Below are 24,487 nucleotides of genomic sequence, written 5' to 3' on the forward strand. Positions count from 1 at the left end.
AGGACTCAAGTGAAAGTATTTTTGGAGAGCTCCTGGGAAAGACTTTTCTCCCTGATAAGAGAGAAACATGAAGGAATGACTCTCTTGCAGCTTTGGTTGCCTTCTTTTTCCTGATAAGGTTGTGATGTTTGCAAATAAGGCAGCTATTTTGGAACCATGAGGTGAAAAACCTGGGGATGCAAGTGAAGCTGTCTGCGGATGCCGAGACTGATGATGGAAAGAGATCACATCTTTGATGACATCGTTGAGCAACTGCGTGGAACTTGGAACAGAACTTCCTGCTTTTAGAATTGTTTTATCATATGGAGCTCTGTGAAGCTACAAGCCTTTTAATGGTCTGGGGGGTTGTCAGTGCAGGTTTAAGAAGGATATTTAACTCTAAAGATTAAAGCCTTTTGGAAGAAAGGTGTGAGATAAAGGGGAGGCTGACAACATTCACATATATAAAACCTCATTCTGTATTAATACTTGTGCTTTGTTGCTCAGTCGTGTCTTACTCTTTGTGACCCCAGGGACTATAACCCACCAGGCTCCTCTGTCCATGGGGATTCTCCAGGCAAGAATACAGCAGTGGGCTGCCATTTCCTTTTCCAGGGGATATTAATACTTAGCAACCTCAAAAATATTCTTGCAAGCTTCTTTGTAAGAGGCCCCCCTTGGAAATTCCTGATCTCCTGGAACTTAACCTTCCATCTCAGTGTATTCCACAGTTATCAGGGGTCTGGGTAACAAAAAGATTGGGACCTGTAGCTGCTAAAGGAATATAGTGTCTGGAGTCTTTAGCAAAAGAGCACTCAGTTGCTCAGTGGTGTCTGACTCTTTGCAACCCCATGGTCTGTAGCCCACCAGGCTCCTCTGTCCGTGGGATTTTCTAGGTAATAGTACTGGAGTGGGGTGCCATTTCCTCCTTCAGGGGATCTTCCCAACCCGGGGATTGAACCCTCGTCTCCCACATCTCCTGCACTGGCAGGCAAATTCTTCACCACTGAGCCACCTGGGAAGTGACCTCTTTGTTTTCTACCTCATGCCAAAGGGGGCAGATCACTCTTGTAGATTTACTATCTTGAAACCAAATGTGGGAGTGGTTTTGTTTTGACAGAGGGCACTTCAAGGGACCAGCCCACTGTAGCCTCTTTTTGTTTCCTCTTTGGGCAACGTTTGAAACTGGTTGGACTGAATTTCCACTTTTACCCTGTTTTCTTTCACACATGCTAAGCTTGGGTGAAAGGAGGCAGAGACAAGCACTGGCGTTTATCCTCAGAGGATAACACATTCTGAACAGTAGTTTATCCTGGAACACTGACCCCTGAGGCAGGTCATGGCCCATGGTCTGTCCTGATGGGTGCCCAGGGCCTGTCGGCTCCCAGGATCTTCTTCTCAAAGTGTTAAGAGCATGCCCTGAACATCTGTGACTGTTCTCAAGAATGTATTCTAATTCTTGAGTAAGGAGACCAATGGGTAGTTGAGGGGATATTGAGGGAGAAGAGCTCATAAATCAGAAATTGAACATGATTTTCTCAACTCTGCATCTGGTGCTATTATGAAGTATAAAGAATGGAAGAAGGATTCTAGTATTAATACATACATACCTATGCACATGATTGTTAATATATACAAAAGCTATGAAAGACATATGACTGAAACAAAATTTACACAAAACTGAGCTGTGAGTATAATTTATTCATATTCTTATGTAGAAATTTATTATACAGGCAATAGAAAAGAATACAAATGCCCCCTAAGAAAATCAATAAAATATTTGCTAAAATTATTAGGAAAATACTTAGTAACAAAAATAGCTTGAGAAAATGAATACTATTTAGACAACTTACAAGGTTTGAAACTGTTCCTGTTTGCAAGTCTGTGTGAGGGCATGGGAAGAAAGTCAGCCCGCAAGGGCTTCCGTGTGAACATGGACTTGGAAACACGAAGAGGCTCTGGTTCACTTAGCCACACCCAGGGTCTCCAGGGCTGGTGATCTTTGGTCTAGGCTTGCTTTTTTGTCCGTCCCCTCTGAACTCTTATTTCTCAAATTCCCTAACAAAAGAGATTTTTCAAACACTGAAAATTTGTTTTTTTTTTCACAGAAATATACATGACTCTATGACAGTTGCAAAGTCATGGTTTCAAAAGGTCACAGGGTTTTTAAAATTGAAACAGTGTTTTCCTGAGAAAATGAAGAGGTGAACTTTTCCCTAAAATAATTGTGGGTTTACTTCCCTTCTCTTCCTATAATTTGCACTGACTACTTCAAACTCAAAGAAGAAAAAACCTTTAGGATTCCAATTTCACTTTCCAATCCTCTAAAATTCTGAAGCTTCCCACTGCTGTATTCAGCATGTTCGGTTATAGAATCGTTACAGGACTGATAGCTTACACAAACGAAGCAAAACTGGAGACTTCTTTATCCATATTTCTTTTTGGTGGTTCAAATACCATTGGTTTTTGAGTGAGAATATTGTAAGTGTTTAGAAAATAGTGATTTTTTTTAAAAGTAAGAATTAAGCAACTTCTAAGCACTCAGAAGCTATCTGACAGTAACTTTTGGTCTTTGTAATACATGACAACCTTAGATGAACTGAAAATGTGGCTTTAAAGGGCCCTTGGATGTTGATGATTTGATATTTGATCCCCTGTTTTTGTGGCCTTTACAGAATCAATTTAGGGACTAAAGTGAAAATAGCTATGCTGAATATTTTAGAAAAATTTAACTTCTTTAATATCTAGGAACTGATAAAGCCAGGAACTTCTGTTATTTTACCTCACTGAAAACAAATCCATTCTCACAATAAAAAGATAATAAGCTACCTAAAAAAATCCTTTGCAATAACCAAGAAAAGTGACAATACAGAATAATTTTGACGGACGGGATCCCATTCTCCCTCCTGTAGCTCTGCTAGCCTGAAACAAACCCACCGCCTCCTGTAAGAGAATGTCACACACAGGGGACAGCATGAAGGCCGTTCTGTTGAGGAACTAGGGAAGGAGCTCAGTGATGGGCTCTGTGATGGGCTCTGTGATGTTGACCACAGCTATAATGAGTAACTTGCATTGATTTTAAATATGCCCAATGGCTTATCTGCGAATTCTAGGCTGACTTTGATTTTGTGACTGTGAATTCCATTCACTTAAGGCTTATAGAGATTGTAAGAGATTTGTTTTATAGAGATAAATTTTTAATTAATACTGTTAACATCATGTACAATCAAACACCAAGAATATCAATAAATATCAATAATTAGCTTTGGTCTTCCTCTTTCTGTTGGAACATTCTGACTCTATAAATATAGTACAGTCTTAGCGCCAATGTCCCACTAGGGTTTAAAATACCACAGCCAGAGGACATCACCTTGGTGTGTCTTGTCACTTGTTTAGGGATGTTCCGGAGTCTGAAGGAGATACAAAGTGAGCATAAGAACAGGTCACTGATGGTTAGGTATGAAATTTGTTACTAGTAAAAACAACAGTTTTGAAGCTCTGGAAGTCAACTGGGGCAGCTCGTCAGAAATGGCTGTGGACGGGGGTTGCGTTCACAAAGGGCCTTGAACCGTCCTTTTCCTGGATTGTAGGTAGAAGATGCGGTTTTCTTCAGGATAAGTGACTTTACTGATGGGCATCTTGTAGATGTTGGGGTTTTTTGTGGTCAGCAGGAGGAACAGTAGGGTGGCTAAGCAGAAGGGCCAGGTACAAGATGGCAATCCGACCTGGAGAAAGAGACAAGCCACACGTTTCTTTAAGATCCTGTTGGAAAGCTAACTTGCCCAAAGCACAGGCTTTGCACCACTGTCGTGCAGCTCAGGAGATAACTCTCCGGAGGCACGACTCTGGGCTCTGCTTGTCCCCGTGGAGACTGAGTTTAAGATCTCAGGACATTCGGCTCCTGAAATGTCAGCATGCACTCCTTAGGGATGACGCATGCCCTGCCCTCCCTCTTACACAGTCAGACTTCCTACAGCAGATGTGCAAAGATGACCCTCAGCCTCTAGAGATGATACTTAGCAACCACCAATAGCTCCCAACCACTCATCACGTCCATGAGGCTGTCTTTGATGAGTTCAGCTCTCTCTCCCCTTGGCCTCTGCCCAGACTAGGTCTTGAACTCTATTTGCTTTACTTTTTTTTTGTTTCATCTCTCAAACAGACTCTAGACTCCTTGAGGATAGCTCCTCTTTCTGTGCGTCCATGACAACTCAAGCAATTCTGAGCATACACCATGTACTTGATTAAGTTTGGCCCTGTAGACTCCACACCCCCAACCCGGGTGTGATGGTACCCAAACTCGACTACACGTCAGAATCATCTGGAAGAGTTTAAAAGAGACACAGATAACCAAGCATCATATAAGATCTACTCTACCAGAAATGCCAAGGTACAGGGCCCGAGGATCGGGATTTTTCACAATCTCCCTAGCTGATTCTGTTCTGTAGCCTGCCCAATTCTGGCTCACAGGCCAAGGTCTGTGAACCTTTATTGGGGTGTGAAGGGCCCCCCAAGCTCTAAGGCATCCCATCATGCCTGTAACAGGGCTTTGACATTCCACCATAAAGATAACTGTGTCTCCAGAAGGACCCACCCAGGTCAGCTGCCCTCTGTGTTGCTGTGAAGAGGACTAGATGTGGTCCTGCCCCACTGGCAGCCATGACCGTGTCTGTATGGACGGAGTTAGCAGGAACTGGCCTGGTATCACCTGCAGTGGTGGGTGAGGAAGAGAACTGAGGTGGGTGGGCCCAGAGCAGCCGGGGGTACTGGGCTCCTCAGGGGAGGGGAAGGAGAAAGTCAAAGGGCTGGACACTACTGAAAAGGAAGGAGAAATGGCCAGAGGCACTTAATAGGCGATGATTTTGCTTATGAAATACTCTAGGACAGGGGTCTGAAAAAGTCTTACTGATGACCGACTGGGCATTTTTTTTTTTTTTTTAAAGACTAAGGGTATGAAAAAGTCTTGGCTTAATTAAAAAGAAATCTGGATCTTTAGCCAACTATCCTTTTCCTTCCTTTTCTGATTTCTCAACCTCTACATAGTCCCAGGTTTCTGTTTAAGTAAAAGATATTCTAAAGTCAACTTCTTGACACTCAGAGTTAAAGTATGGACTTGATAATATACACACCAAGTTTCACTTCTTTGAGACAAACAATCTGATATTTTTAGCAAGCCTGGTGATTATAGTTTGGGCTAAGGTTTACTGTGATGCTGGAGGGTAAATGAAGACAGGTGGGTCCAGAAGGTGGACTACAGTGATTCTGTCTAGCATCCTGCCCTGGGACGCCATTGAGGTGGACTTCAGGAGGGTTTCTGTATCATTGAAAACTGGCCAATCATGCTGATGAGAAAGTGAGATTAGAGCAAACTTACCACAGCCATCACGTGTGACATGCTGGCTCCCAGGTAGGCAGTGAACAAGGCTAGGAGGAAAAAAAGGGAAAGAAAGAGCACTTGGATTCCTTTCAATATAAACCCCTGGAATGTAAACTTGTGCATTTCACAGTGAGCCTAGCACCCTGGTTACAAGTCTGAGCTTAGAGTCAGCAGCTCTGGGTTTGCATCCAGGTTCTACTCCTTAGGAACTTGGAGCCTCCACTCAAAGCCCCCATTTCCTCACCTGTACAAGGGGGTAATGGAAATCTCGCTCTCAAGAGTTGACATGAGTGTGAAAGAGGGTAATGCTTGGGCTTAGCACACAGTAAGTACTCAAGAAAGGTAGCTTTTCTGTGGTACTATTTTTTTGCTGTTATTGCTAATATAATACTTAAGGAAAAGGCCTTCCACAGTAAATACATTTCCCCATTATTTTACCCAAGCATAATTAAAATGAAACTTATGAATGTTCCTTGAGGTAACATACAATCTCACAGCATCTGAGATTCTCAGATCAATGGTTAGAAATCACAGTTTAAAAAAAAAAAAGGGATATGTATATAGAAGGAGATAGTAACTCAGAAATCAGCAGAAACGGAACACAGACCTAGGATTCCTCTTTGTATTAACATTTTCCCTAAAACCATTAAGGTCGGCATACATGTCAATGAGTTAACATCCTGTGTTTTTATTTACTTTGAGCATGAATTTTTGAGAGTAGGTAGTTTGAAGATATGTATGACCTTCAATGTAAAATAACAGAACAAAGAGCTCAGCTAGCTAACTCTCAATTCTTGGGCCCAAGGAGACTCAGGGAAGCCCGTAGGGTTCACAGAGACCACCTGAAGAATGACCTTCTTCTAATGTCCATATGGCCAACTGGGCCACCAACACTAACCATATGGTCCTCATGTCCATCAAGAAACACATCTGCTACTTTGGGGAGTTGGGTGGGGTAGTGGGAGAGACTCTATGGTCTTTTACTTTACTATAGATTTCCATCCTTTCATTGATATTTTATTTTTTTATCCTGATATTTTTTGTTCAATATTATACCTAGTTCTTTCACACATGAATTGTCTCATGCTAACAGGAAAGGCTCATCTTTGGAAAAGTTCTGGGCTTCAAATCCCAGCTCTGCCATTTTGTTTGTTGGACAACAAGTCACTGAACTAGGAATCTAGTTTCATTGTCTGTAAAAAGGCAGCTGGAAGAGGTTCTTTACAGGGAGTTCAGTTCAGTTCAGTTCAATTCAGTCACTCAGTCGTGTCCGACTCTTTGCGACCCCATGAATCGCAGCACGCCAGGCCTCCCTGTCCATCACCAACTCCCGGAGTTCACTCAGACTCATGTCCATCAAGTCAGTGATGCCATCCAGCCATCTCATCCTCGGTCGTCCCCTTCTCCTCCTGCCCCCAATCCCTCCCAGCATCAGAGTCTTTTCCAATGAGTCAACTCCTTGCATGAGGTGGCCAAAGATGACTCTTAAATGAAATTGTGTATTTTCACAAGCAGCAGCTTTAAACTCATCTCTGTCATCATAGGAAGGAAGTACTGCTCTGAGCAGAAAGGGTTGGAAGATTTTCTCTGCTTGGCTTAGATAATTTCATCCCCACCTTCCCCATTTAGTTCATTCATTCATTCAAGAAATATTCACTAGCCATTGGCTAAGTATGGAGACACCCTGTCCCTGCTCTGCTGAGCACCGGCTCTTTTATGACACTCCCCTGAGCACATGAGTCCTTACTGCGTTTCTCTCTTAGGAGCACAGTAGCTTAATATCTATTAGCACCCTTTTGGTGCTCAAGTCTCATACTGATATGCTCTTTCAATTCCATGTTGCTTTTCTTTCTATAGTAAGAGTATCAGACTAGGTAATTGTTGTTGCCCATCATTAAGATGAGCTGAGTTGGGCTGGGAAAGCCTTACAGTAGCGGTGAAGCTCTGGACATCATGGTTTAGAGGTGATGCCCCTAACAGTGTGCTGAGTAGCTGAGGGAGAGAAAAGGCCCTCTGCTTCCCTCAGTGGAAGGGAAGACTGAATCCCAGTTCTTCATTGACAACATCCCTCCCCACAGACCTCCATATGAAAGTCCTACTATGATAACACAACCTGTAAGAAGAGATCCAAAGTGTGTTTACAGTTTGCAGGGATAAAATAACAAAATTGAGGAGTTCTCTGGCTGTGCAATTTCTGGCTTAGGGGCACAGGAAAGGCAGATATACCAGGCTTCTATTAGAGACTCCCATGTCTGCTTCCTGATAAAGCCACAGAAGTTAATAAAAGAGGAGCTCTATAATAAATGTCTTTATTTATTTACCTTGGCTGAAAGCTTGATCTTTTGTTTGGTGATATGGGCAGGCAGAAACTTGCTGTGTATTTTTCTGTGAGATCTGCTTTACAAGAGGGACTGGAGGTCTGTCTCAAAAGTTTATGTCCAAAGATAAAAAAAGACTGATGATTGTGCCCCCTGGGGATGGAACAGCACTCCCACACACTGTCAGCGGCATGGCAAGTTCATATGGCCTCTGTGGGGTGCATTTGGCATCTACTGAAAATAAGAGGAGCTAGGATTTTGGTACCAGTGTCTGGGCTCTTAACTAATTCTATACTGACTTAACCACTGTACTAATAAAGAAAATCTGGATCTATCCAAAGGAAGGTAGGTATAATAGATAAAATAAAGGCCCTCAAAGATGTCTACGCCCCGATCCCCAGAACTTGTGATATGTTACCTTACATGGCAAAAGGGACTTTGCGGCTATGATTAAGTTAAAGATTTTGAGATAGGGGATTATCCTTAGCCAAGTAGATCCAACGTAATCATGAGGTCCTTATAAGAAAGAGGCAGGAAATTTCTATCTAGGGAGTAGGATGAAGTATTTTCACCTGCTTTATACTCTTCTGTATTGATTGAATTTTTGTTTGTTTTGTACAACAGTCCTGTACTACTATAAAATTACAGAGAGAAAATAACGACAATATCTCAGCTTTGGGAAACACATTTGTAAACATCTTTGTCTTCTTCTTTTCCATGATCTGTGAAAAGACCTTCATAGACCTTATCAGCGGAGAAGGCAATGGCACCCCACTCCAGTACTCTTGCCTGGAAAATCCCATGGATGGAGGAGTCTGGAAGGCTGCGGTCCATGGGGTCGCTGAGGGTTGGCGACTGAGCGACTTCACTTCCACTTTTCACTTTCATGCATTGGAGAAGAAAATGGCAACCCACTCCAGTGGGATTCTCCCACTCCTGGAGAATCCCAGGGACGGGGGAGCCTGGTGGGCTGCCATCTATGGGGTCGCACAGAGTCGGACATGACTGAAGTGACTTAGCAGCAGCAGCAGCAGACCTTACCAGCAACTTCTGTGACCAAGACAGTTTTTGCTTGATCTTTAAGGATGTGCTCAGGCTGTCCGTACACTGGCCCAGACCATGCTTTGCAACAACTGGAATTCCTCCTCTTACTTTTTAGGACTTACAGAAAAGCCATGCTTTCTAGGAGGTGCTTTTGGATGATTCTGAATTGTAGTTTTCCCCAGGGACTCCTGGCCTGTGAGTCTCTTGGTTCTGCATCATGTGGTCCCCACGGGCTTCTCTCTCTTACTTGCCTGGCTTCTGCTTTCTGTACACAGGAGCCAGCTAGGATCTAAAGCTTCTGAACCCCTAGCTCCTCCTAGTACTGTCTGGATTGTACTATGAATGCTTAGTACATATTTTCTACTACTACCAATAGAGAAAAAATAATGGTTTGCACCTGAAAGAATGGTTTGAAACCTCAGACCCATCTCAGAATAAAAGAGTTTACCCCAGGTGAGCTCAGGAGGCCACATAATCTGTCTCTACTTTTCTCCTTTGCCCTAAGCTTGTAAGCAAGTGAGCAAAAGGTTTTGACATGGCTAGTAGGTGAAACAGTTATGTAACTATAAAGAAATTGACAAAATAACATGTGAATGGCAACTCCAGAGCATCTGAGTTCTGTTAATCTTGCTACAGCATCAGATAATCAAAATTGAATAAAGCCTTAGAAATCCTTGGTCCTATCCCACATCCTGCCCAATGCAAGAACTCACTCCAAATCTTGCCTGACATGTGGCCCACCATGTTAATAATGGCTGGATTGATTAATGGTGATGAATCCAGCCATTATTGGATTAATGGTGATAAATCATCATTCATGGTGATAAATCGTCCAACTAATGATTGATTAGTTTGGTGATAAACTGAATCTTGGCAAATATTTCCATGAGATTACAGAAATTCTTGCCTGTTCCAATATCCTACCATCTCTTTGTCCCCCAGGAAGGATCATTCCTTTCATTCTAGCATATTATCTTACATACTTTTAACTTGTGTTGAATTAGGGATGCTGGAAGCTATGGGTGAATAAGCCAACCCTTGCAATGGCCTGGGAAATGTGTTAGCTTTTCAGATCTGAAGCATTTGAGGTCTGTTTTTACCTAAGGGCTTGAATGGTACTGACGGAAGGGAGAGTAGTATAGTGGGAGTAACTCTGGAAGTTGTTAGCAAGTATGGACTCCGGGTTTACATCTACCCCTAATGGATGCCTTTTAGTGCATCACTTTCTCTGCTCTTAGAACTCCAACAGTAAAACAAGAAGGATGCTGTGGAGCCCGCCAGAACCCTTCTAGCTCTGACAGGCTGAGTCTGGCCTGGAGCTCAGAAAGGATTAATATTACAGGTCTCAAAATGTGGTCCCCAGAGGAACAGCATCAGCACCACCTGGTACCCTGTTGAAAATGCAAGCTCTTCCCCTGCCTCCCCAGCCAGCTCTAACAGACAATGAGTCCAGGACTGGGTCTGGGCCCCAGAAATCTGGGTTTTAACAAGGCTTCCAAGAGATTCTGATGTTTGCTCCAGTTTGAGAACATCCATATTAATGTGATACCTAAGGGCCCATTAATACCACCAGACTTACCAGGAGAACTGACTATATTTAGCTTGTTTCCTTTCAGTTTCTTGGGTCAAATAATTAGTATGAAGAACACAGGACAAGTTGTTTGTATCCCCCACCAAATACATATTGTAAAATGGTTAATATGACCCAGCAGGCTCTCCAGTCTTCAACATGAGCAATGAGGTAGGCAGAGCAGACCCGGGTCCTCCCTGAGAGGGGAGGCCCGTTGCTCACACACTTAGCAGGTGTCAGGGGCTCAAACTAGAACTCCAGCTCTAGTTCCTCACACAGTCCTTTCTTATTGTTTGTCCTGGATTTTGATACCATAGTCACGAGCAACTTTCCCCAAGTTCAGGGAATACTCACCACAGGCAAGAGCCAGGAGGTGGGTTTGCCAGGTGAGTGCCATGAACGTTCCTCCAATTGCAATGCAAGCTAGAGAGCTGTTGAAACCCCAGAGTCCAGCGTAGATGTTCTCAAATGGAGCTGAAAGACTGAGTCCTGTTAGGGAAGAAAGGAGGGGTCAGAGCTTTGCACTAAAGACAGGGTGTTCTGGAAGGAGCCTGGGGGTGGGGAAGGCATCTGAGAACTCCCATTGGTCCCTTGGAAGCAGACCTTCAAGAAAGGTCTGGAATGTAGAAGATACCTGAGACAGTAGCGGGGCGGAGGCAGTGCTCAGTATCTGGAAGCAAGTCTGACACTCACCTGCTATTATCCCCAGCAAGGACCCAATCGCAGCGTGCAGGCACATGAGTGGGGAGGAGAGGAGGATGGCGCCTAGGAAGATGCCTCCTGTCCACGGATTATCGCAGCCATATATCTGACCCACACCCACAGGCAGGGACTTCAGCAACTGCAGAAACGATTTAGAAAACACGGCCATTAAAACGACTGGACAGAAACCTATAGGACACCCACAAACACAGTGCAATGTCATTTTGGATTTAGCATATCTTATCTTTCAAGATCTGAGTTACTAACATTTATAATTCTCTCTTGCTCTACAGAAAAGTCTCAGTTGCTTTTTCCCCAGAGATCCACCAGCCCTCCCTGCTGCACGCTGGGCCCTCCTTCTCCAGATCCCTTTGCTCACTGGCTCTGTGGCCCACAGTGACACCTGGTTTTGGTTGCTGATAAGCTCCCCGTGTGGCGTCCTGCTCCCCACTATGTGGATCAGCCACACCTCCCAGCGAGGATAGTAGGGACCACCTCTTACACTTCTATTCTCAACTCTCCATCAGTTCTGAGGCCAATACATCAATGCATCTCTATGGTCAATAGAAGTATTATTACTCCCTTGCAACTCAGCTGTTAGTGCTACAGTCAGAGACCCAAAGTCAGATTATCTTATCAACAGCTCAGAAGCAATTACTGGCAGGTTCATGAATCAGGACCATATTTACATTTCTGTTGCTAGTGAGAACATTCATTAATTAAATTGAATGTTTTATTTTTTAAATTTATTTATAATTTTATCTTAAAATTAATGAAAATTCTTTTAATTTATGTATCTTTTTTTTTTTAGAGAGCATGTATTAATTTAAACCAAGATAGCTTGTTCCAGTTATCAACAACTGTTAGTCGTTAGAGCAAGAAAATATATTTAAATGTCCTAATTATAGCTTTCTGGCTGAGTTCTGAACTCAGATAATGTGTTCACAGAATGGGAGTTCTTAGGAAGAAGGCACAAGATTTGATTCAAGCTAACAAATAGTTTAAATTAAAATAGCTATGTAGGGTTAATAGCTTCTGTATTGGGCAGTTTTAGATAACTCAACTAATGCTATTTTTTTCATGGGAAATCCTGATAAATTTTTTATTTTCATTCTGAATTATTGCCAAATATTGCCATTCATTTTCTGTACAAAAGCTAAAGAAAAGGCTATTTGAACTCCTCATGCTTTGACTGCCCAGCAAAGAGGACAGCAAAGGGTTTAATAACCTGATAGCAGGAAAGACAGTCTCTTGACACTAAAAAATGTTAAGGTTGGTCTTCTTCTGATTTCAAGTGTTTTATTTATTTTTTAATACTTGAGAAAACTTAGACAAATTTATTAAATAAACACAAATACAAAGAGCTGGAATTTGATTTGGTCCAACCAGGCTTTTAAAAAATAGTGCTATCCCTGTACGTATTTATAGTGAGATACACAGCCAAAGCCTTTGACTGTGTGGATCACAATAAACTGTGGAAAATTATGAAAGAAATGGGAATACCAGACCACATGTCCTGCCTCTTGAGAAATTTGTATGCAGGTCAGGAAGCAACAGTTAGAACTGGACGTGGAACAACAGACTGGTTCCAAATAGGAAAAGGAGTCCATCAAGGCTGTATATTGTCACCCTGCTTATTTAACTTCTATGCAGAGTACATCATGAGAAACACTGGGCTGGAAGAAGCACAAGCTGGAATCAAGATTGCTGGGAGAAATGTCAATCACCTCAGATATACAGATGATACCACCCTTATGGCAGAAAGTGAAGAGGAACTAAAAAGCCTGTTGAAAGTGAAAGAGGAGAGTGAAAAAGTTGGCTTAAAGCTCAACATTCAGAAAATGGAGATCATGGCATCTGGTCCCATCATTTCATGGCAAATAGATGGGGAAACAGTGGAAACAGTGTCAGACTTTATTTTTTTGGGCTCCAAAATCACTGCAGATGGTGACTGCAGCCATGAAATTAAAAGATGCTTACTCCTTGGAAGAAAAGTTATGACCAACCTAGATAGCATATTCAAAAGCAGAGACATTACTTTGCCAACAAAGGTCCGACTAGTCAAGGCTATGGTTTTTCCAGTAGTCATGTATGGATGTGAGAGTTGGACTGTGAACAAAGTTGAGCGCTGAAGAATTGATGCTTTTGAACTGTGGTGTTGGAGAAGACTCTTGAGAGTCCCTTGGACTGCAAGGAGATCCAACCAGTCCATTCTGAAGGAGATCAGCCCCGGGATTTCTTTGGAAGGAATGATGCTAAAGCTGAAGCTCCAGTACTTTTGCCACCTCATGCGAAGAGTTGACTCATTGGAAAAGACTCTGATGCTGGGAGGGATTGGGGGCAGGAGAAGGGAACGACAGAGGATAAGATGGCTGGATGGCATCACTGACTCAATGGACGTGAGTCTGAGTGAACTCCGGGAGTTGGTGATGGACAGGGAGGCCTGGCGTGCTGCGATTCATGGGGTCGCAAAGAGTCGGACACGACTGAGCGACTGAACTGAACTGAACTGAACTGAACACAGCATATATCCTAGGAGAGTGGTTCTCAAACTCTGGCCCACATCACTATTTGAGGAACTTGTTAAAACAGATCCCTAGACTCCACCCCAATGATTATGATTTAGGGAGTCTGAGATGGAACTTGTATTAATATTTAAAAAACAATGATTCTGATGCCCCTAAAACTCAAGAAATCTGAATTACTTTACATATTTTAGGAGATCCACCATAAGAAGAAGCAAAATAGAGAGGTTCTGTGATGGGATCTGACAGTGAGCAACCAGTTCTTTTGATTGGGGAAGGTAGGTCAGGGAGGACAGAACCCCAGGCTGCCAGCCCCTGCTTCAAGGGCTGGCCCCCATCAGACACCCACCCCTCCAAAATAAGGGCAAAATTTGGAACAAAGTGTCAGGATTCCAGTGGAGCTATACTCTGGAGTTAGCGCTGCAGGTGTTAGGAAAAAAGGAGGAAAAGTTAGTTTTGATCACATAGTCTTAAAAAAAAATCCCTTAGAACCCAAAGATTTGGAGTAGAACAAATAAGCTCTTAGATGGCAAGAGAAAGTGCAAGGCTACTCCAGAGCTGAGTCTCTGTATAGGCCTGATGTCCACCAACAGTTAACCAGGAAGTGTCTTCCACAGCCCAGGGGAGGTGGGGAGGGGACATAAGAAGACAGTGTATCTTACCTGCAGGGCACTGAGGTCAGGCCAGGTGACGTTGGGAACTGAGGTGACGGGTGTGACCAAAGTGCTTGGGAAAAATGGATTGTAGTGTCCCGTGGCAGAAAGGTACATTGACAAGGCCATATTGAAGGGCAGAGTGAAGACAGGGAGGTCCCATTTGCTCAACACGGAGTTCAATGCACTTGAGAAAATTGGGCTAAAGACAACAACAGAATAGAATGGAAGAATATGCATGTGACAAGCCACATTGATAAACTGAATATCTATACTATAGAAGGGCTTTTTTTTCATTAGCAGATATGTCCCTAAAGTGTGTTGGCAAACTTTTGACAAGGAAAAAAAAAAACAAAAAAACTCAAACCCAAACACACCTGGAATAAATCCTGTCATTGAATAATTCTTATGTCAAGTAAAAAGTCAACTCTCAGCTTATTTCGCTTGTGGAAAATTATGCTCTGAGGTTGCTCACAATGAGTTATAAATCTAGGTTTAAAAATAGTTTTGAAGTATTTAAGACAGATGAAAAAAATATTGTCTAAGCAGTTAAAGCCCCTGTATAAACTACTTGACCACACACCCTTCCCTCCCTACCAGAGGCAGCCTCAGTCTTCAACTTAGTACTCGAGGAAAAAGACTGTAAACTCAGGAGGGCAGAGGTTTAAATCCTTGAGCAGTTGAACTGTGTGACCTTGGGCAAGGAGGTACCTCAGCTTCCTTGCCTGCAAATTGGGATATTGGATTAGATGGTCTCTGGACCCTTTTTGTTCCCTCACTTGTGGACCCAATCAAGGAGCCATCGCTTTGAAGGTTCTAACTTCAAAGTGTTCAGGTTTCCTGAACTCGGGGGAGGGGGAATGGGTGACCCTGTGCAGTGACACCTCCGGTCCTTGAGCCTGGTCTTCAGAACAGGTGGGAAGTTTCTCCCGAGGAGGCTGGCTGTGCCAGCTGGTTCTCCTGCACACATCTGTGGCTGCAGCCAGGGTGGGCACACTGTCCACGGTTGGCCATGTCTATATAGCCACACATCTCGTGTGTGTGGATGCTAGCATTTTATATTTTGAATATATCATAGTAAGAAGGAAATGCTTGCTTTAAAAAATGATTTAAGACAGTGTCAATATAGAAACTAGTTTGAAAGACTTGGGGTTAAAAAAGGAATTTAATTTAGTAAAGAATTGTTTTGAGGGAGACAGGGGCAGGTGGGTAAGGGGGGTTATGTAGGGACGGTGGTTCTGAGTGTGGTCCCCGGATCAGCCACATCAGCACCAGATGGGAACTTGTTGAGATGCAGATTCTCAGGCCCCACGCAGATGGACTGAATCAGGACGCCTCAGGGAGGGAGCAGTAGTCCATGTTTTAACTGGCCCTGTAGGTGGTCCTGATAGTGTGCCTGTTTGAGGACTCCTGATGGTGGGGAGTGGTCCTCAACTTTGGTTGTACTTTAGAATCCCCCAGGAGCCTTCAAAACTCCCAGTGTCCTGGAAACTCCCCAAACCGATTACATCAGAATGTTGCTGTAGGAGAGGGGGCGATGAGGTGTGAGGGGAAGCCACAGGCATCAGTATGTTTGAATGCTTCCTGTTTCCAATAGATATATCCTGAATCTAAATAAAAAAGATAGTTTTCTAGAAATTGCCTTATATATAACATAAAGTTTACCGCTTAAACCATTTTAAGGCGTTCAGTTTAGTGGTATGAAGTATGTTCACACTGTTATACAGCCATCACCACCATCCGTTCATTGACTATTTCTCATCTTACCAAACAGAAACCCTGTGCTCACTAAGTAATAACTCCCCCCACCCCCTCCTGCCCCTTATACATTTTTTTTTTCAAAAAGCCATTTTGAAAACCAGGTACAACTTACCAAGTCATGGACATAGCAGATACAGGGAATAACAGCCACCAGAAATAATTTCCCTTGTCTGAATAGATCGCCATAAGGATCCCCACCAGGGTAGCGTTGTAGCCCTGGAGCCCTGCTGTAATGGTGGACCTGTGGGCAAGAGGCACAGCTTGGACAACTCCCGGGTGGATGTTGGCTGAACGTGCCCATGAATATCACTTGTAACTTCCAGGTAATATTTACATTTGAAAAAGAGATTATATTTAGGGTTTTATTGCAAAGTCTCTAGAAACCAAATACTAATAAAAGCATGCAACAGTAAAATATACGTGGGTAAAATACGAATGTGCATATAGAATGCCTACAGAGGCAACATAGCTAAGGAGCGGAGAAAAGGAAACCAGGAAGCCAACATAGCCTGTTTCCTTTTAGCCTTTCCTTCCAAAATTTATTATTTATTTTGAATCATTAGGGTCTCTGACTTGAATAGAGCTTTTATTTGAAACTCTTCCCTAAGTCTGATTTCCTTTCTGAGAAGTGTAAGATTCTTGAAATGTAAATTCAGTTCCACAGAGTCTTTGATTTTGTCAACACAAGTCTTCCAACTTAGAATATATTTTCATCTTCTTCCACTTTATTGTTTCCAGATATACATTTCCAAATTATTACAAAGAAAAACAACCCCTTTTACTTGGCAAATTATTCCATTCAACCATATGCATCTTTAGCACCTTATTTTTTTCTTGGGTCCCTTTCTTCCCAGCATTTAAGTTCACTTCCAAATGTTGTCCTGTGGATTAACTTTCTACTCCTGGCCAAAATGGTACCTTTTCATAACTGGGGACTAAAATTTATCTCTCTGGAAGATGAACTAACCTTTTCACTGTCCAGGAGGAATGAATTTGCTAAACTAAGCATGGAACTAAGATATAATGGGATTAGTGGAATTAAGCCACTAAAACTTTTCTTGAATTCATATGCATTTTTTTTGCCCAAATAAAATTGCTGATGATAAATAATTGATCAATCATTAAAGTAGACTCCCTTTGGACTGTAGGGTCTTATAGCTTAGTTACTATTTATAAGAATTACTTATAGCTTAGTTCTGGTCCCATGTATTGCCAAAAGGATCTGGCTGCTTATTCGGGTACTATGAATAAGAGGCTATAAATGATTTCCTGACTGATGACTAAAGGCAAATATACAGCATTCTGTGGAATAAAGGTTGATTCTCCAGGGAGGGTGGGGCTTTATCACTATTGCCCAGAGTCACTGGTTGGCTCCTGTGTTCTCAAGCAAGAAGCAGAGGCTTGGAGGGACATGCCTACCTGTCCTGATTGAGTAACAGGGCCGTCAGGGTGGAGACCACTGTTCCCACACAGCCATTGAGAGCATACCAGGGATTCTGGACCAGGAGTCCCACCAGAATCAGGATGCCACTGATGGGGTTGCTGACAAACACCACTTGGGATATCCCCCGAAGAACCCAGTCAACAAACTGGAGAGCCTGGGGTTTGTCTGGAAGAGATGAGATGGGCAGAGCTAAGGAAACGGTGGGGCAAATGGGGCTATCCTTCCCGAGTCTCCTTCCCAAGCCTACCCTGAGCAAAATCCCCTCTGAACAAGGTAAGGCTAACTTTGGATATTCCTTGAAACTTTTTCTCTGAACTCTTTCCCCTTTAGTGACCCCCAGATCCCTGAAAGCATCCAGATCCGCTTTAGTGACACCCAGATCCTCTTTCTGCTCAGTCCACAATGTCCATACTAGAACTCCAGTTCCAGAAAGCATTGAAAGGACTTGTTTAGTGTGCTTATAGGTTTATACCCTTAAGCCAAAGGAATGAATTACCAAGAGCAAAATTTCAGTTTTTAAGTACCAAAATTATAAGGTGGAACTAGATGTCTTCCTCTGACATCAACGGGACCACTGCCTCCATTAAAAAGAAAAAAAAATGGAAGAAGTTCTCAGGTTAGAAGATAAAAAGTTTTAAAAAATGGAAAGAAAAATGATAGAGGATAGGGGAGTATAACTAAAGATTTGAGTAGAAGAACCAGCAAACCATTTCCCCCAATGCCACTTCTCCAAGGTGGCGTAGATACCTTTAAGCCAGTTGGCAAATTCTTTCATGTCACCAGTGATATAGCCAAGTGCCTTGGGGAGGTGTCTTCTGCCTCGACCTTGTGGAGCCTGATTTCCACCCTGGTCCAGTTTAACTGCAGTGGGGTTGTCATCCATGGATGTCTCTTCTGGCTCCTTGAGGAAAGAATGGAGCTCATGAACATCTTAATGTAGAACCCTTTGGACTGGCCAGTATGGGGCCTGACCACAGCAGCCACACAGGATGAGTATGAAGGCACTTCATTTGGACCATGACAATCCCACGGAACTAAGAAAGCACCATTTTCCTCTTGAAATATTGTCAGGAAGATTATTATCAAAACCCAAGCCCCAGACTACTTTTGTCATCACTGTTTTTAATGTCACCATGAGAAGGTTCTGGTCTTTAATTTCATAAGGTTCAGTTTCTAGCTCAATGAATATTTATTGAGCACCTATATCCTAACACTCAAAGAGCTCAGTCTAGTGGGAAAAAATGAAAAATAGTTAATTTCAACATAATGAGTCAGAAAATGATACAGAAATAGCTACAATCAAGTACTCAAGCTTTTTGCTCCAATGAAAGGAGCCAGATGTCAGGTCACAAAATGATGCTTGCTAATGCAGACCAACCAGCTACTTTCTAAGACAAGCAGCCATTTTAGTTTCAATTTTTATTTTACAAAAACAGGATTTGTTTTAAAAGTTTGAAAGAGAAGAAGTGTTTACAAGACTGTGTGTGTTGATATAGCCTAAGAACTGCGCCCTTCCCCGCCACAGAAATATTCACTCTCCAAATCAGAGATTATGTCCTGACTATGTCCTCACATCAGGCAGCTGCTTCATATATTCTTTATTTTTTAAATTTGTTATTTAAGTGTTTAAATAACACTTAAGTGTTTAAGTGTTTAAATGAGCAAAATCATTAAATAAATGAAATGTGCAAATCAACATAAATACGGCACTATACATTTATATACATTATATATTTAGTATATTCACTAAACTATCGAGAATTTGGGCTATATCATTAAAAAATATAATTTACTAAATCTAAACTAGAAAAAAAAAAAGACTGGCAAAATAATCTTCCACAAAGACGTAGAAAATGGAAAAAGTGGAAGTGGGTTAGTTGTTGAAAACCAAAGAATTACAACTTAAGAATTGTACACTGTAAGAGTGTACAGTGCATACTTATAGTAAGCATGCCTCAGGGAAATACTAGCAGTATGACCACGGCTTGTGCTCACTACAAGACTCTTCACTTCTCATGTTGAGTGTGCAATAACAAAGCATCAGCATCATCAGAATATTGTACCCTGTAGACAAAACTGAAGGTTTCATGGTGCTGATGGTAGATATAGAAGAGTACCAATGATGTCATCCCAGAGGTAGGCAAAGGGAGAAAGACCATGGCAAAACCACTTTGAGTTTGCAAGGAAAGAAAAGAGCATAGCCAGGCCAGTGTGCAGTAGGGGAACACCAAAACCATCAGACCCCAGGAGGCACAAGTGTGGAATGCTGAAGCCACAGGCACGTAAAACATGACCAAGGAAATACCCAAAACCCTTGCAGTTAAACCAACTCGTCTTCTCCCTGCAACCAGGCTGTGAATAAGGGTTTCTCATGCCTATTTTTGGTCTCACTGTTCTTCCATTTACCATACCCAACAAAAAGCTATTAAAGCCCAATTAACAGGTAATAAAAGTTATGACTTTTAAAGTTTTTATTTTTTGCAATTCTGATTTCAGTTTTGGCTTCTATTAATCCCAGTATAAAAATCCATGTAACTCATTTTTTATTGAGTCACAATTGTACCTCAATTGTATTATTTCGCTGCCAAATAACCATTCTGCTTTTAAAAAATGGCTAGCAATTCCACAAAGTAGAAGCTGTTTATGCAATGCATTCTAGACTAAAGTCATTTTGGTTTGGCAAAATAGTGATAGAAACCAGCATTTGTGAGACTTCCAATGAACCTTTGCATTGAGAGATTCTTAAACTTAAAACTGCAGGAGAACAGGAACCAAAACTAAGTCTATGTGGAGCTCAGCTGGCCCGAAGTTAAACAATGAAAACCTTTTGAATTATTAAGAAATTATGAAAAATGTGGGTTTTATTTCATAATCTAACTGATAGCTATCATTTATTTTCATTTATCTCTCTTTAAACATCGTAACTGAAGATATTGCTTGGTAAGCCCTTTCCTTGGCTATCGTGACCCCATTCTCAAAGTCACACATCCTATGAGAGGCATTAGGCTCCAGTCCAGGCAATGACAAGAAACTGCCTTGAGTTTCTGTAACTGGGTAGATCCAGCTCTACAGAGGTAGCACTGGATGAAAACATTAAAGTGGGCATTCTCCATTAAGTACGGAAGCAACTAGGTCCATGGGTTATCCCAGGGTGGACAAATTCGTGTTCTCAAAATTCCCAGCATTTATTTATTTATTTTAGAGGGTTTTTAATACATCATCACCCCAGAGATTTTGGAGATACAGATATGAAACCTGATATTCTAACTGGCCAGACACGATTGAGAACCTGACTGGCCAGAGTTCCCTGCCCAGCCACCCAAAGTTGGATAAAGATTGAACCATTGATCTGAATCTTCGGCCCAGCATACAGAAGACTTGCTGTGCTTTGTCTTTCTAGTATCCATATACTGGGGTGGGTGGTAGGGCTAATAGAGGGATAGATCTTCTCATGAGTTGATTCCCCTGAGAATCATTTATTCTGGACTGAACACTATAGAACTCTGGGAACCCTGATTACTCGTTCCAGAACTCAGGCATGAGAACTGGTCGTGAGAAACCAGTAGCTTAACAGTTGTGGTTCACCCCAGGATTTAATCATGCTACACTCTTTGTAGTTCTTTAGGGAACTTTAAAAGTCTACATATCCTAACTGGGTAGGCAATACAAGGTGATGAAGCAGGAACTAAGTTCAAACTTCTCGAATCTAAGTAGGTCATTAAATTTCACCTGAAAAGACAGGACAAGAAAATATAAGGAATGAACTCTATAAAATAGCAGCAAGATAAATAAAAATCCCCAGAATACTTTTTTCCTAGCTTTTCCATGGTTGTCAAAACTCTGCAGCACAAAGGTCCAACATCTAAACCAAGACGAGTGTCGTGTGAGTTTCTGGACCAAGACCCCTGTGCATCAGGCTCAGCCCAAGCTGCACCGCTCAGCAGACCATGAGGACCCCACTTCCCAGGCTCGGTTCAGAAAAGACAGCAGAATCACACATTCAGAAGCTGTACAAAGGTAGCATACCTGTTCTGCCGGCCCCTGGATCAGGGCCAAGTTTAGCCAGGGGAAGCCTCTGTGTGCTGCCTCACCAGCTTTTTTTCCAAAAGGGCCTCTCCAAAGAGGACCAGGATAGGCATCACCAGCAGCGCCAATCAAAGACCGTCCACTCATCCTTCCTTTCTTTCCATACACGACAAAGGGCAAAAATACGTGAATCAGCAGAAATCGTGCCCTGCCTGTGATGTGAAATGCAGGGTAAAGCTCTTTTAGGGGATTCCTGGGGAGAGGAGACCTCAACAAAGAAGGCAGACTTCTCCATCAGCTAGAGCTCCATCAGCAGAGACGATGAGCTGACTGCAGACACCGAATGTTCCTTTTACTTCGCTTAAAACAGAAGAAAAAACTGGCAAGCCATCCCGCACAGCGACCCACGTAGGGATCTTGAGCTGCTGTGTTTCTCCACTGGCTGGAAGCTGACAGGTCTGAAGCCTGTTCCAGAGGGAGTGGTGTGCTTCAGGCTCTGAAACATTTCAGGTGAACTCTTAGGGCTTCGTCTCTGAGGATGGAGCCACGATTTCCTTCAGCCTTGATCTTTACAAACGTGAGAAGAAGCCCTGGTATGGGCTCTATTTTCTGTAATAAGATGCTGGCCACACTTGCACAGCAAAAGCCCAGTCTAAGGGACTTCTAAATGGCATTATTTTTCTTCTATCTGAATAAGAATTGGTAAAAATCGGAATCACCTTGTTAATAATAAACAATTCATAGTTACATTCAACAGGTGTGGCAACTTTTTGTTTCCCTTAAAAAAAAAAAAAAAACTTCCATTATATCCAAGGATAGCATTCTTCCTTTAGAAGTTCCAGAAAAGTCATATGTTTGGTATTTATTTTTTTCTTCCTCTTTAATCACTTTCTTCCATTGGCTTGGTTTGAAATCTGAAAACTTAACACTCTGCTAGAGTGTTTCAGAAAAATCCATAATTGTGGAAAACTTTACTGACATGCCTTTGGAAAAAGCTGTGTGTGTGTGTGTATGTTTATCCATGGTTAAACAATCTGGCTAACACCAAACAGGTGGGTTGCATTATGCATATTTTTGTTTGACAAAGAGCAACATTAAGAGACCCAACAATAGGGTTCCCATATTTAGTTTAAAAAACAAAAAGAAAGAATGAAAGGAAAAGAGACAGGCAGGACTGTCACATTTCCCCACCACCAAAGTCACTCGTGTCTCGGAGAATGACATCCTTGAGCTCAACATCAATATTTTCTAAGAGCCAAGAGAGAGAAGACGTTGGGAGAGCATTTAGTTCAAGCCTTCATTTTATAGAGGAAAAAACTGGAGTCTAAAATTTGGGCCATCCATGTTCACTCAGCAGATCAGCCTTATGGAACAGGTAAGCCCTGGTGGCTCTTTGTCTTCCAGGCTGGAACCATACACACTGATGTCCCCAAGGTGGTGTTAGGGCTCAGTAACATAGTGGACACAGCCTGTCTTCATGGCCTCCCTGATATAACCCTGGGGAGGGGGGGTGTTGAACCACAGCAAAGGTTGTTTCACCCCGTGTCCTTGCCAGAAGCAGTGACTCTTCTGATAAACCAACATCTCACCATGCCCCAAGGTAAGCCTCACTCGCTTGTATCACAGACATCCACAACAAGGCCTGTGTGTGTTGAAGTTAACATCCCGAGAATATTCTAGAAGCTACACCTAGTAAGCTTACAATAGAAGTCAGAAAGCACTTTTCATAGCCCAGATCACTTGGTGCCACAAAGCAGGACTCATCATTCTGAAATACCAAGATTTCAGTTAAACAACATTTCTTATAGGAAATACAACTCATTCTATCGTCAGCATATATTAGAAACTTGTATAATTAGAGAGCTCGGAGAGTCTTTAACTTCTATGACTCAAGTATCACTTTTAAAAATAATGCAAAGTTTTGGACATAGATATGGAAGAAAGCATATAGACATTCATGCTCTATCATCATTAGGAGACTTCAGCACTGACATTTATGTGATACTTACAGAACTTGTTATGTTAGGCAGTTTTTGAATCTAAGCTGTGGGAAGTGCTCAGCCTTCTCTAAAACTGTAATGAGAAACAGAGAAAATGCTGTCAGGTATCTTGTCTCCTGCTTAAGACACTCTCTCCTTGGAACACACTCCCTTTGAAGCCTTGAGGTCTGAATTCCACAACAGAAAGTGGAGCTGAAAAGAAGTTGCCAAATTTGTGCTTGCAGTGTGACTCGTTCTCCCAAAGGGTATTTCAGGGTCCTCCCTCCAGCATCAAGGTACATGCAGGGTGATCTGGAAAACTGTACTTGGAAAGGGCCATTCCCAATCCCCACTTTTTTTTTTTTTTTTGAGTCGTATTGATAGATCTCCAATTTTACTTCTTTCAAGAACACAGCCTCAAACTTCTATGCACCGTCGGTGAGCTCAGAGTCCTTTAGCACCTCCAGTGGACTCCTCGCTGAAACCCTCTTGCACGCGGAGCTCTGGTGCTGGTCTGCCCTGCTGCAGAAACTATGAACCAAGACAGCTCTCAAGCATCCAGGAAGAAGCCTGTGATTTGGGTAAATGGTTTGCTAGTCTACCAGAATTCTAATTTTGTGCTTTTACTCAGTTCCAATCATCTGAAACATATATCTCCATTAAAAAGAGAAAAATTAGAGAGGTCTAAGGAGACAGCCCTCCCACCATGAACAGTTGCAAATGAACAGACACAGGGAAGTACTCACACAGCAGCTGGCTTCCCGGGCAGAAGGCACTGGCTGATAAAGCCCTGCTGGGCTCTATTAAAAGGGAGGTGCTTAGGAGGAGGGTGCTGGGGGAGGGACCCAAAGCTTTTATACTCAGGACCCACTCTGCATATCTGTGCATCTGGCTGTCTCCTCCCACTCCAGGCACAGGTCCAAAGCACTGCCGAGGAGCGGGCCCCCTGTCCTGTACCTTCTGTCTGTCTGTCTCTGTTCTTGACTTGGTGCCAGCAACTTTGCCATCGTTTCTGGGGCTTCCCAGGTCTTTGTCCAGCAACAATCCTGCTCGAGCTCATGGTTATCTTCCCCTTGCAGTTTCCCCTGGAGCCTACCCTCACCCTGGGA

The 24,487-nt window shown here is 42.6% G+C and overlaps 1 protein-coding gene across 4 annotated transcripts; it reads right to left on the bottom strand.

Moving 5' to 3' along the window:
* Positions 1–1,660: 1,660 nt before the first annotated feature.
* On the bottom strand, positions 1,661–24,214 carry SLC14A1 (solute carrier family 14 member 1 (Kidd blood group)). Of its 4 annotated transcripts, none has more exons than XM_040264567.1 (11): positions 24,125–24,214; positions 23,409–23,472; positions 21,400–21,551; positions 18,121–18,274; positions 17,349–17,538; positions 16,042–16,170; positions 14,178–14,370; positions 10,982–11,129; positions 10,643–10,777; positions 5,354–5,403; positions 1,661–3,704 (listed from the first exon to the last, which is right to left on the bottom strand). In XM_040264567.1, exons 3-11 carry the CDS (start codon positions 21,544–21,546, stop codon positions 3,531–3,533), a joined length of 1,320 nt encoding a protein of 439 aa, XP_040120501.1. In that variant the 5' UTR covers positions 21,547–21,551; positions 23,409–23,472; positions 24,125–24,214; the 3' UTR covers positions 1,661–3,530. The 4 variants fall into 4 exon arrangements, with proteins under 4 accessions (XP_040120501.1, XP_040120500.1, XP_040120499.1 ...); XM_040264566.1 differs by having other exon boundaries at positions 21,400–21,555; XM_040264565.1 differs by having other exon boundaries at positions 21,400–21,611.
* Positions 24,215–24,487: the final 273 nt, after the last annotated feature.

The sequence above is a fragment of the Oryx dammah genome, unplaced genomic scaffold (assembly GCF_014754425.2).
Source record: "Oryx dammah isolate SB20612 unplaced genomic scaffold, SCBI_Odam_1.1 HiC_scaffold_22, whole genome shotgun sequence".
Lineage (NCBI taxonomy): Eukaryota > Metazoa > Chordata > Mammalia > Artiodactyla > Bovidae > Oryx > Oryx dammah.

What these genes read in the sequence shown, in the direction of transcription:
- SLC14A1 (XM_040264567.1), bottom strand. Translation starts at nt 21,546, where the DNA reads ATGAGTGGACGGTCTTTGATTGGCGCTGCTGGTGATGCCTATCCTGGT. An exon ending in ATTTGCCAACTGGCTTAAAG is followed by an intron (nt 17,539 to 18,120) that starts GTATCTACGCCA and finishes CATCTCTTCCAG; the next exon opens with ACAAACCCCAGGCTCTCCAG. An exon ending in CTGTTACTCAATCAGGACAG is followed by an intron (nt 16,171 to 17,348) that starts GTAGGCATGTCC and finishes TCTTGCCCACAG; the next exon opens with GTCCACCATTACAGCAGGGC.